A 12,359-nucleotide genomic window follows, 5' to 3' on the forward strand; every position below is an offset into this window, starting at 1 on the left:
CAACATGGGATATTAGCTAAGAAAACTACTAAGAAATCTAGTGTACCCTGCTCGTTTGACAATGGTTGAAAACTGCATTTGAAGGAGGCTGTAGTTGCAAATGTAAGTGCTAATAGTGGCTGAGAGAGGTGCGAGGGGGTTAAGAAAAAACAGAATACACAGATCAGGTAAACATTTTTCCTCAAGCTTTTAAATAGTTTCAAAAAACTCAAACTTCAGTTTGCATCTCAGAAAAAGGAACCCAGCAAGTCAACAAACAATGACACTGCAAGGGACAGTAGGGAAGAGAAATTAGTCTAGTAGTAGACATTGTCAAAATAGGTCACTTTTTTCCCTTTTAAAAAAAGGGTAACGGAAGAGTCATGATAATATATTTTTCAAGCTTGGTGTTGTAAGATGCAAGTCACTGGACTGACTGATACACACAGTGAAAACAGTCAAAAGTACACGGGCAATTCTGAAAGATGCAGTATCCTCATTTCAAACCAGGTCATCAGCAGGGCCCTCGCTGCACCACTTCCTATTCCACACTGTAAGCTGCCGGCTGCTTTCCCTGCAAGACGTGACGAGCAGGGGCCTGGGGTAGCCCTGGGCCCACCATGGCCAGGGCAGTGGCACTGAGTTCATGGGAAGGGGCGGATGGGCAGCAGCCTCGCTAAACCCCATGGCTGGCAAAGGGCAGGAGAGGTCCTGCAGTCCTGCTACCATACAAGCAGGACACTCAGGGAGCACTAATGGACGAGGTGCCACCACCACAACTGCCTTTTGTCTCCCCAGCAGGGAGGGATGTGGGGGCAGAGCCCACCTTTGAGGAACCCAGGTGCTGGCAGACATCCTCCCCCTCTCCACTCACTCTGGGAGAGCCACTGTGCTGCGGGGACCACATCCCCATGCCCACAACCACCTCTCCCCTTAGTTTGCTCTCGACTCCCCCTGCAGCTGGTGCCATACCATGAAAAACCCCTGCGATACATGGTGGGGGCATAAGTAAGCACCAGCAGCAGCAGCTCTCATCAGGGTAACTGCCTCTGTACCACTGGGAGGGGAGGGTCTGACCCCACAGGGCTAGCAGCCCCAGCGCTCAGCAGGTGAAGGCAGGGCTGGCTGCTGCTCACGATCCCATCCTAAAGGTGAATTCAGGCTGCTGCACCACAGCCAAACAAAAAGAGCACATTGCAAAGGGGTCAGGGTGCTGAGGAAGAGTTCTGCAGAACTGAGCATGCAGGATGTCCCTGCCCACAGGGGAGGGCTACAAGCTCTGCCATGAGCTCCCAAGAACATGCAGGTGCACCAGCTGAAGCATGCTGCTGAGAAGCTTGGCAAGCCCCATAGGGTTTTTCACTGCACCCCTGGGGCTGCTAGGGAGGAAGGGGGAGAGCCCGGTATCCCTGCTTCAATTCTGGCCCCTGCCATGACCACCACCCCACCCTGGTGCCCATGGCTGCAGCAGGGCTGTACTTACCCACACATGATCTACACAAGCAAGAGAAAAAAGGCTCAGCCAGCACTGGATTGAGGGCACAGGAAGCACATGCACTGCTAGCAAGCACTGGGGCAGGAGGCCATAGGTCTTTCCCCACGCCAGCGACTAGTTTGGGATGAGTGCTGGCCACAACAGGTGGCCACAGGGGCAGCAGGACACATCTGCGCTCCTGGAGAGGGGCAGCTGGCAGCAGGTCGCAGCAGTATAGCTAATCTGGACTGTTTCAACCCCAATTTATCCTGGAAAAAAAATAAATAGCAACCCAGGACTGAGTTGTACAGACGTGAAGTGTTAAGTGTTTATTTTAGGGTTCATATCACAAGCCTTTTCAGAGACAAAGCTGATTGTGCCCGCTGGGGCTCCAGGGGCCAGCTATTTCCTAACTTGAGCAGGCTGAAAAGGAATACTGTACCTTTCAGTAACATCCCATCAAGCTCAACACACACTAGCTTTACACTCTCCGCCCCATACCTTAAAAAGGAAAAGCCACCACCACAAGGCTAAATGAATGTACACATGCTATTATTGTAAATGGAGCAGCTAAACCTTGGCAATTTGTGTAGATTTTTTTTCTTCCCAGTAAGCGCAGCACTTGAGCTCCCCAAAACCCAGCTTCCAATGGGTTTGGTCTAGCTTTAAATACATTAAACATCTCAATGCAAGACTGTATTGAATTCAAGAACCTAAACGCGAGCAACCCTGTTTCGCTGTGAGCATTTCATAGAGAAGTGAAAAGGGGAATTTCTTTTTAAAAAAAGAAATCATAATACAGTGATGAAAGGGTTAAGAATGCAAGAATTCAGACATTCTGTTGAGGGTCTCTAAGAGATCCATAAAAAAGGAGCAAACAGATCCATACAACAGGAGACAGAAGGAGACAATAGGTTTTTGATCCCCCCCACACACACACACACACACTTTTTTTGCTGGACTGCTGCTAGGTTACCGCTGCTCCCTTCTGGCCTGAGTCAGCAGGGCAGTACAAGGGCATAGAGGGAGCAGGTCACGACTCCTCATTGCCAGAATCATCATCATCATAACACTCAGCGTCCTCCTCCTCCTCATCTTCGTCATCAATGTCATCATCATACAAGTCGTCGTAAAGCAAATCCGAACTGTTGTCAGTGGAAGGCACTTTAGTTTTGATGCAGTACTCTGCCAGCGTAGTGGGGACCTTCACACCATCCTTCTCTGCCTCGGCTTTGGTAGCCAAAACCTGTTTCCTGCAGGAGGAGGACAGAGCAGCGTGACTGGGGCTGCACACTGGTGCAGCTCTCCACCTCCCGGCCCTGCTCTCCTGGCAGCCCAGGGCCCAGGGAGCTGTTTCAGCCACCGCCCGTGTCTGGCTGAAGCACCACAAGCAGCACCAGCAACAGATTTAGTTCCCATAGCCCTGGGTTTGGGAGTACTCCAAGTTTGTTTGCAGCATCCACACTTCCAGCGACATATGAAGTTGGTTATTGCACTGGGCCCTGCACGAGCAGCCTGCCAGGGCTCAGAGCAAGGTTCTTTACATTAACTGGCCCGCTGTAGAAGAGCTGTTCAGGGATTTCCCATGGCAACTTACCATCACGGTTTCAGGGGTGGTATCTGAAGCCTCCCCCACCACCAAAGACCAGCCCAACATGCCCCAACCTGGCATTCCCACGGGTATCTGGCACCGCTCGGCTCCCCCAGGGGAGCAGGCAGAGCTGTAACCCCACTGCTGCCCAGGGCTGGCAGGACACAAGCACTCCCCAACACCCCAGGGTGGGCTGCAAGCTGCCTCCTGCTCTGTTTTGGAACAAGGCCAGCTCTGCTGAAGCCAGAGGAGCTGCCGGGGACAAAGGTAACCTCCAGCAAGGCTCTTCACCCAGCTCAGGCCAGCAACCACCCCGCTCAGGTCCAACCACGGCTCTGCTCTGCATGCCCAGCTAGCTGAGTCAATGCAGATGTAGTTGGTATTTTGCCAAGCGAGACAGCAGCCACTCTACGGTAGGGGCTGCTCATTTGTGGTTCCAAGCCACCCTGGCTCAAGTTCATATAATCTTCCAACAGCACCTGATGAACCATGAGCTTCCAAGCAAGGGACAGTCAAGACTGAACAGTGCTCCCAGCTAACCAAACCCCAAGCTTTGCAAACACTTGCCAAATCTTGCTGATATTCCTTCAAATTGGAGGGACAAGAATATGATTCATGAGTGCATTAAGCATGGAATTAGTAGGATGCAGTCAGTTTGAATCACATCCTAAGCAATGCAAGCAGTACTCAAAGGCAAGTGGGGACTTCAAGTGGGATTTACTAGCAGCCAATAGGTTTTGCGGAGCATCATGCCAGATTAGTCTGAAAAAAGAACAATTCAAAGACAGATCAGCCTGGTACTTCTGCTCCAGAAGTCTGCACCAATTTTGTGCTGAAAAATCTAGAGACCAGAAACCTGGACTTGGAATAAAACTGTAGAATTCATTTCTAAAGAAGCAATCGGAGTGAAAATCTGGTTTCAGCAAGTTCTGCAATCAGTCTGTTTTGCAGGATTCGGAGCAGGAGGCTGGTAGCACAGCCTCACACAGAACAAAACTTACCTTATGATTTCAGCATACTCCTTGTCTTTTCCTTTACTGTCCCTCCATTTCCTGAACATGACTGATGCATCCACATTGGCAGGAGAGAATGTGTTGGGCTCATTAAGCAGAGAAATTACACTGAGTAAGATAGTCCTGAAAAAGGTAACCACAATAGCAGGGTCAGGGCTAAAGCATTCATGGGTCATGAATGCTGACAGCTTTTTTTTTTTTTTCCCAGGCGAGGTATCAGAAAAGCATCAGAATGCATTGTTTAAAGTCAAACCTAAGCTAAGCACAACTGACCAAGAGCTAGAGTGAAAGCAGGTATTTATGAACCTCACAGAATCACAGAATTTCTAGGTTGGAAGAGACCTCAAGATCATCGAGTCCAACCTCTGACCTAACGCTAGCAGTCCCCACTAAACCATATCCCTAAGCTCTACATCTAAACGTCTTTTAAAGACTTCCAGGGATGGTGACTCCACCACTTCCCTGGGCAGCCTGTTCCAATGTCTAAAAACCCTTTCGGTAAAGAAGTTCTTCCTAACATCCAGCCTAAAACTCCCCTGGCGCAACTTAAGCCCATTCCCCCTCGTCCTGTCACCAGGCACGTGGGAGAATAGACCAACCCCCACCTCGCTACAGCCTCCTTTAAGGTATCTGTAAAGAGCAATAAGGTCGCCCCTGAGCCTCCTTTTCTCCAGACTAAACAAGCCCAGCTCCCTCAGCCGCTCCTCGTAGGACTTGTTCTCCAGGCCCCTCACCAGCTTCGTCGCCCTTCTCTGGACTCGCTCAAGCACCTCGATGTCCTTCTTGTAGCGAGGGGCCCAAAACTAAACACAGTACTCGAGGTGCGGCCTCACCAGAGCCGAGTACAGGGGGACGATCACCTCCCTAGCCCTGCTGGCCACACTGTTTCTTATGCAAGCCAGGATGCTGTTGGCCTTTTTGGCCACCTGAGCACACTGCTGGCTCATATTCAGCCAACTATCAACCATCACTCCCAGGTCCTTCTCTGCCTGGCAGCTCTCCAACCACTCATCTCCCAGCCTGTAGCTCTGCTTGGGGTTATTGCGCCCCAGGTGCAGGACCCGGCACTTGGCCTTGTTGAACTTCATACAGTTGACCTCAGCCCATCGGTGCAGCCTATCCAGATCCTCCTGCAGAGCCTTCCTACCATCAAGCAGATCGACACGCGCATAGCTTGGTGTCATCTGCAAACTTACTGAGGGTGCACTCAATGCCCTCGTCCAGATCATCGATGAAGATATTAAAGAGGACCGGCCCCAGCACCGAGCTCTGGGGAACGCCACTAGTGACTGGCCTCCAACTGGACTTGACTCCATTTACCATGACTCTTTGGGCCTGGCTATCCAGCCAGTTTCTAACCCAACAAAGCATATGCCAGTCCAAGCCACGAGCAGCCAGTTTCTTGAGGAGAATGCTGTGGAAGACGGTGTCAAAAGCCTTGCTGAAGTCAAGGTAGACCACATCCACAGCCTTTCCCTCATCCACCCAGCGCGTCACTTTGTCATAGAAGGAGATCAGGTTCGTCAAGCAGGATCTGCCTTTCATAAACCCATGCTGACTGGGCCTGATCGCCTGCTTGCCCTGCAAGTGCTGCGTGATGACTCTCAAGAGGATCTGCTCCATGAGCTTCCCTGGTACTGAGGTCAAACTGACAGGCCTGTAGTTGCCCGGGTCTGCCCTCCAGCCCTTCTTGTAGATGGGCATCACGTTTGCTAGCCGCCAGTCAACTGGGACCTCCCCCGGTCCCAGGACTGCTGATAAATGATGGATAACTTCAGACCATGTCTGGCAGTGTGGGGAAGGTGATACAGTACAAACCTCAAGGACCTGACTACAGAGAGCAATGTGCTCTAGAAAATCTAGCGGGGAGAAGCTCTCTAGCACAAAAAGCTATTAAAGCGGTCCCAGCACCTCTCCAGGCTGGGATGGGGAACACTTCTGACTTGGAAGTGGTTTTGCACCAATTAAGTACAGCCCAGAGAGTGCTCCAGCTGCCTTGCCCAGGGGTTCCCACAGACTGAGCTGCAGAGGCCTTTCCTTTGCTATCTGAAGCCAGAGCTTGTATTCTAACTAGAAAAGAAAACAAGTGTGGGGAGGGAACACAGAGCCGAGTGCACTCTGGCACCTGGCCCACCACTTCTGTTCACGTCCTTGTGACAGCAGTGACCAGCAGAGCTCAGCTCAGACCAACTCAGCTCATCCACACCTCCTGGGGATGGTACAGGGTTGGAAACATGCTTGGTGAGCCTGCTCCTGGTGACATGCAGCTCCCTAGCAGCAAGATGGGCTCTTTGCATGTCCCCCTGCAGAACGAGGAGGACCGCAGCAACCCGAGGCCTGCTGATAGGGTTGTGCTGCTGCCCCTGCCCAACTGGAAGTCCAGAGGTTGGAGCTGTGGCCAGATATATCCTCTCTTCAGCCCATGCACCTCTGGGGCTGCAGCAGCACGTGTGGCAATGAAGGACAACATAGATGTTTCCCAATATCCAGGCAAACTGCCAAGCACCAGCAGGATTCAGCTACTGAATCCTCAGCAAAACCAGCATGAACCAGGCACATAAACCCTGCAGATGAACAGCTTTCCTGGGTTTCTAGCAACAGCAGCAAGCTAGCTAGGTACACTTCTCCTCAAGCATTCAGTGAGGGCTACCACCACATCTCACCCAGCCCCTTCTCCTGCATTTCCTACAACTCTCTGCACTCCAGAGCTTCAGCCCCTTGGCACTCACACTGCCACAACAAGCACAAAACTCAGCAGCAAGTCACGTCAGGCAGCTCTACACATGCAGCAACCTGGCTGCAGCTACCACATCTTCACCCTCCTGAGGTTCTTCCACTGGCAAAAGCTTTCAATGGAAATTGAAGGAAAGACCAAAGGCAAGTAATAGGTCCTGGAATACAGCTGTACGCAACAACTGCCCTGCAGAATTGATTAAAGGAGCCTAGGGCCCCCTCTGTACTCACATTGATTTAGAGGTGCACTCAGAGCAGTATATGCTAAGCACATCTAACTGTGCATTTAACTGGGATACAGTGCCAGGAAACGCTTGGTCATTTGGATGCTTAGCTTCTTGAAAATTTTGAAACAAAACACTTATGTCTGGCCAGCCTGCTCAGCATGGCTATCAAGAGAGCCTTCTACAATTTGCTTTCCAAAGGACATAATTCAGTAGGAAGAGAATGACAGCTCTGGAAAAAACTGCTTGGCCAGACTGGAATGATGGGCAGGAGAGTGCCCGTCTTCCACTTCATCTCAACGATTTATTCAAAGGCCTTTGGTTCTTCCCAGCCAGGCTATGAAGACAGGAAGTTAAGTGATTAGAGCAAGCAAAACCTGGGGAAGGCCCAGGACAAGAATTAGTAGCTGGATTTAGCATCTGCTCTACCCATCTTACTTCAAACAAAGTGAGAAAGGGCAGATTTCTACTGCAGTGCCCCAGGCTCCAAAGTCAGTGCAAAGCCACTTAAGCACACCACCAAGGCCAGTGGCCATGAGTTGTGAGACTGTGCTGCTCACCCCCAGCTAGGGTGTGTAGTGGGTTTACGTGGCAAGGTTTTGGTAGCAGGGGGCCATAGGGGTGGCTTCTGTGAGAAGGATCTAGAAGCTGCCCCATGTTTGGGAAGGGCCCCATTGTTTTCCAGAGCTGAGCCAATAAGCGATGTTGTTTTGCGCCTCTGTGAGAGCATATTTAAGACAGGGAAAAAAACGCTGCGCCACACAGCAGCCGGGAGAGTGAAGGGAGTGAGAAACAGCCTTGCAGGTGCCAAGGTCAGTGGAGAAGGAGGGGGAGAGGTGCTCCAGGCGCTGGAGCAGAAGTCCCCTGCGGCCTGTGGTGAGGACCATGGTGAAGCAGGATGTCCCCCTGCAGCCCATGGAGTACCACGGTGGAGCAGGGTTCCATGCTGCAGCCCGTGGAGGAGACCACGGTGGAGCAGGTGGCCCTGCACCGACGGAGGCTGCCGCCTGTGGAAGACCCCTGCCGGAGCAGATTCCGGGCCGGACCTGTAGCCCGTGGAGAGGAGACCACGCAGGAGCAGGTGACCTGGCAGGAGCTGCTGCCCGTAGGGGAGCCAGGTTGGAGCAGTTTTCTCCTGAGGGATGGACCCTGTGTAACGGACCCATATCTGGAGCAGTTCTGGAAGAGCTGCTGCCTGTGGGAACCCCATGCCGGATCAGTTCATCAAGGACTGCATCCCGTGGGTGGGATCCCACAGCACAGGGGACGAGAGTGACCGAGAAGGAGCGGCAGAGAAGAAGTGCTGTAGACTGACCATAACTCCCATTCCCCCGTTCCCCTGCGCCGCTCGGGGGGAGGAGGTGGAAGAGGGTGGATGGGGGGGGGAAGGTGCTTTTGGTTTCTTTCCTTTGTTTCTCACTGCTCTAGCTTGTTAGTAATGAGCAATAAATCTTACTATCTTCTTATGCTGAGTCTGTTTTGCCCGTTACAATTTTCTCATCCTTATCTCAACCCTTGAGCCCTTTTCACATATTTTCTCCCCATTCCTCTTTGAGGAGGGGGAGTGAGAGAGCGGCTGTGGTGGAGCTCGGCTGCCCACTCGAGCGGAACCACGACAGGGTGTTACATCAGCTCCGGGAATTTTGGTACCTCTGGAACTGTACACTGCTTTGACTCAAACTCTACTATTGTGGGTACACAAGGTACACTAACAAGAAGGGATCCCAGTGCATGGGACCCAACACCACTGACAAGTGACTCATGGGGACTGAAAACACCCTCAGCACCAGATGCAAACTGCACCATCCTAGATACAGACTGACCTTCTGCAATGTTCTTGGGGATCTGTTTCTCATTCAGGCCACACTATATTCAAGCTGTTTGCATGAAGAGCAGGGATTTCAAGCCTGCCTTGTGCTTTTGTGCATCCTTCCCTCCTCATTCTGGGAACAGTTACCTTGTCAGCTGCTCCCTATCAGCTGTCACACTACTTTCAATGTTTACAGTGCCATTGTCTTCATCAGAGCAAGTCCCTCCAGATCCCTTTATCATCAGAGGAGAGAAGCCAGTAGAAGCTCAAGGAATCAGCTCTGTTAAGTGCCTTTTTGTATTCATGAATTGATAGAAGGCTCAGAAACAGGTGAATTTCATCATCTAAACCCAAGCAGATATCACATAGACTGGTTGGGAGTCCCAACCAGTGCATCCTGTTACATACCTTACTGAAAGATTTTTTTTTTGTTCCAGCTGCTATCCACATTGTATCTTCTCAAAGCCATTTTCAGAGGTTTAGAGGTAAGTGTGGATTTGTCTTAGCACATTTTTATTCTCTGATATCAAGTAAAAGGTTTACCATTTAGCTGAAGTCAAATGTTAGATATGAATAGTTGTCAAGCAACTCAATGCACTGTTGGCAGCTGAAAGAGCCAACAAAAGTCAGCATCCTCAGGAAGCAAAGCAGCAGTGAGGCCAGGCATCACCTCTCTTCACAAGGTATGGATGTAGCAGCATCTCAAATATTGTGCTGAGTGTACCTGCTGAATATTGAACACCTCAAAGTATATAGTGGAGCCAGGGGAGATATGGAGAAGGGTAGCCAAAATGATCAAAGACCCTCAGCTCCTAAGACCTGCCACCACTTCCTCAGCTTTATGGCCCTGGGGACACAAGGATAAGCAGCATTCTCTGCCACACAGATCATAGCTGCATTCCTTCACAGGAATGCTGGATGTTTGCCATACTTACTTGTGGCTAACTCATCTTGCTCCAAGTGACAGGGAAGTCCATGTTAAAAAAATAAAAACAAATATGGTTGACACCTTTAGAGGTGGAAGCACAGGTGCTCTCCAAGCTGAATGATATCCCACCCTGCAGACACTTAGCCGTGGGCAGCTGCAGTGAATTGCCAATACTCAGCAGGATTTACAAAATTCAGTAACTGAGGAGGCTACACATGCAGCTCATTAGAACTGTGCTCCCCTCATGCACCTCCAGTCCTGCTGCCTTCAATCTGACAAACTCTGGAGCCTTGCAAAGCCAGATGGGACCCCAGCAGGAAGCATTTGTATGAGGCACTCAGCCCAACAGGCAGTGGGCTAATATTTAAGGACAAGTTTTGTTGCCACTTGCCAACACATCCAAGGAATGTTTTCTCGTCAGACATCACCCCTAAGCCCAAAACATTCTAAGAGAGTAAGCACCAAAAATCACATTGTGGTAAGGAAAAGCAGCAACCAGAACTGGCAAGATGAGTTTTACATCGGGCTTTCAGTGCTGCATATAATGAAATAGTCAGAATGTGAGTGTGATCTAAGTAATTAATGCCTTAAGCTGCTTCTAAACTCTGTTTAACTTGCTTGACATCTAGTCCTAACAACTGGAGGAGATGTACTGTTTTTTCATACATTTGATATGGTTAATAGCCATGTGAGCAGAGGGACAATGCAACGTAGCTCAGCAGTACACAGTTTAAAATATTATTTATTATTATATTATTTCCCTATGTCACTCCTGCTGCATGGGTCACTGATCTGCCATTTGGTGTTTGTTCTGTGAGTTCTTTATTGGTAGCTTTATTGGTAGTGTCTTGAAATTAGAATGAAATCCAGTTGATGTTTCAAAAATGGACATACTAGCCTTGAATGCTGCTGGTACTTAGTGATTGTTTGGTTTTGGCAGCAAAAGAACTACCTAGCTAACTGCTCAAGACACCACACTACAGGACAGGAGATAGGGACAAGTATTAGGAGGCAAACTGCAGGTAGCACTATGCATAATTTTAATCCTACGGGGCCTGAATACTCAGAGATGTCCTTTTCTACTAGTTGGTATCTTAGAAGAGTTTGAATAACATGCCTTGGGAAAGGTTAAAATGTTTGAGATCGCTTTAAGAACATGTAAACCTGTGAATATGGCAGACGGCTTTACATCATTAACCCAGCATCAGGACAGAGTACACCCCCAGTATCTTCAGACAGCTTGGTGAATCCCATTCCTACCTGATTCAAGCTCTAAAACCCCCTAAAGTCTTTAATTCCCTTCCAAACCTTTTCCCAACGCAGGCTTTAGTCTAGGAGAGATGACAGGCCTCTGAGGTCAGCTTTGTACACCACTGGTTCACACTGTTACCTGACGTTTTGGGTAGGATTCCACCTCTCAGATGGCAGCTCTCCACTTTGCGGGTCATCTACAGGTGGGTGAAGAATTGAAATACATACATCTCCGTTCTGAAAGACAGAAAGCAAAGTTGAGAACAGCCTGGCTCAAGGTAAAGGTCTGAAGACTCAATTCCATCTCTGGCTATGTTTGAGCAGTTTTGCCTTGTTGATATGAAAAAACGTGCAAGAACTGAAAACAGTTCTCAATCCTTCCTAGGTCTGCCATATTAATATGTTCAAAACCTTCCCTTAGTCTGCAAATTGAAATAAAACAATCTCAGGCCAAGATATTTTAGATAATGTAGTTTAGAGAATGTAGCAAAGCAACCAACAACAGTTGGTAAAGTCACGTAAAACTAAATCAGTCTCTAGACAGCACATACTGCCATTGTGATAGAGATAAACTTTAGTCACGTGAGACCTAAAGTAGGGTTAATTTTTTTCTTCCCCAGTGGTAACTGAGTTAGCTACAAGAATCTTTACATTCAGGGATTTAGCACTCTATCCTAGCTCAGGTATCAAAACAGTGCTTCTCCTGGGATGCGCAGAGGTTGAACAGATGGTGCAAGGCAGGCTGAGGCTGCTCCCCAAAGACATAGCTGTTTGAAATATCAGGTGAAAAAGCAGGAGATGCTCCCTGAAGGTTTCACAGAATCCCTCCCTCCCAGCATGCAAGAGAAAGAATATTTTGGCAGCATATGGAAGCCATACAGCTACATAATCCTCAAGCTGTGTTTTGCTCACCAGCGTTATAGCCTGAATATACATTCAAAGTTTCATAATGCGTACCATTTATAAACTGTTGAGGGATTTTTGAAACAGCAATGATCCCATGGCTTGCTGCAGCTGAGCAAACCAAGCTACCTGGACGATTACGAGGAGTTCCCATGACAGTGTTCCCACATCGCCCAATTGAGGAATTTAGAAAATTGAGTACTAAATTGAGATTACAGGAGTACTGTAGCAATGTTCACCACAGCTGATGTCCTCCAGCAAAGCCAACCCCAGGGGCTTGTGGGGTCCCAGTGCCACCCCGCAGGATGGGGTGAATGACAAGGCTGTCACTTGTCACCTTGATCTAATGTACGGGTTGGTCAGAAGAACAAGAGAAACTGAGGATCAGCTTTGTAGGAGGCTGCAAACAGGCAGCTCCCCAATCTCGGCTATGTCCTGAGGACCCTCCAACAC

General features: G+C 49.4%; 1 protein-coding gene across 1 annotated transcript in view; it reads right to left on the minus strand.

Annotated features, from left to right (window-relative positions):
- Positions 1 to 1,642: 1,642 nt before the first annotated feature.
- LOC309889561 (ubiquitin-conjugating enzyme E2 R2-like) overlaps positions 1,643 to 12,359 on the minus strand; it is an 88,891-nt gene continuing 78,174 nt past the window's right edge. The window contains exons 3-5 of the mRNA XM_082782425.1: positions 11,143 to 11,240; positions 4,046 to 4,180; positions 1,643 to 2,706 (exon numbers count right to left, since the gene is read on the minus strand). Of these exons, the coding sequence (XP_082638551.1) occupies positions 2,487 to 2,706; positions 4,046 to 4,180; positions 11,143 to 11,240 (453 nt within the window). The 3' untranslated portion in view covers positions 1,643 to 2,486. The remainder of the gene's footprint in view (positions 2,707 to 4,045; positions 4,181 to 11,142; positions 11,241 to 12,359) is intronic.

Source organism: Aythya marila, assembly GCF_965140915.1.
Source record: "Aythya marila genome assembly, chromosome: W".
NCBI classification, from domain to species: Eukaryota; Metazoa; Chordata; class Aves; order Anseriformes; family Anatidae; genus Aythya; species Aythya marila.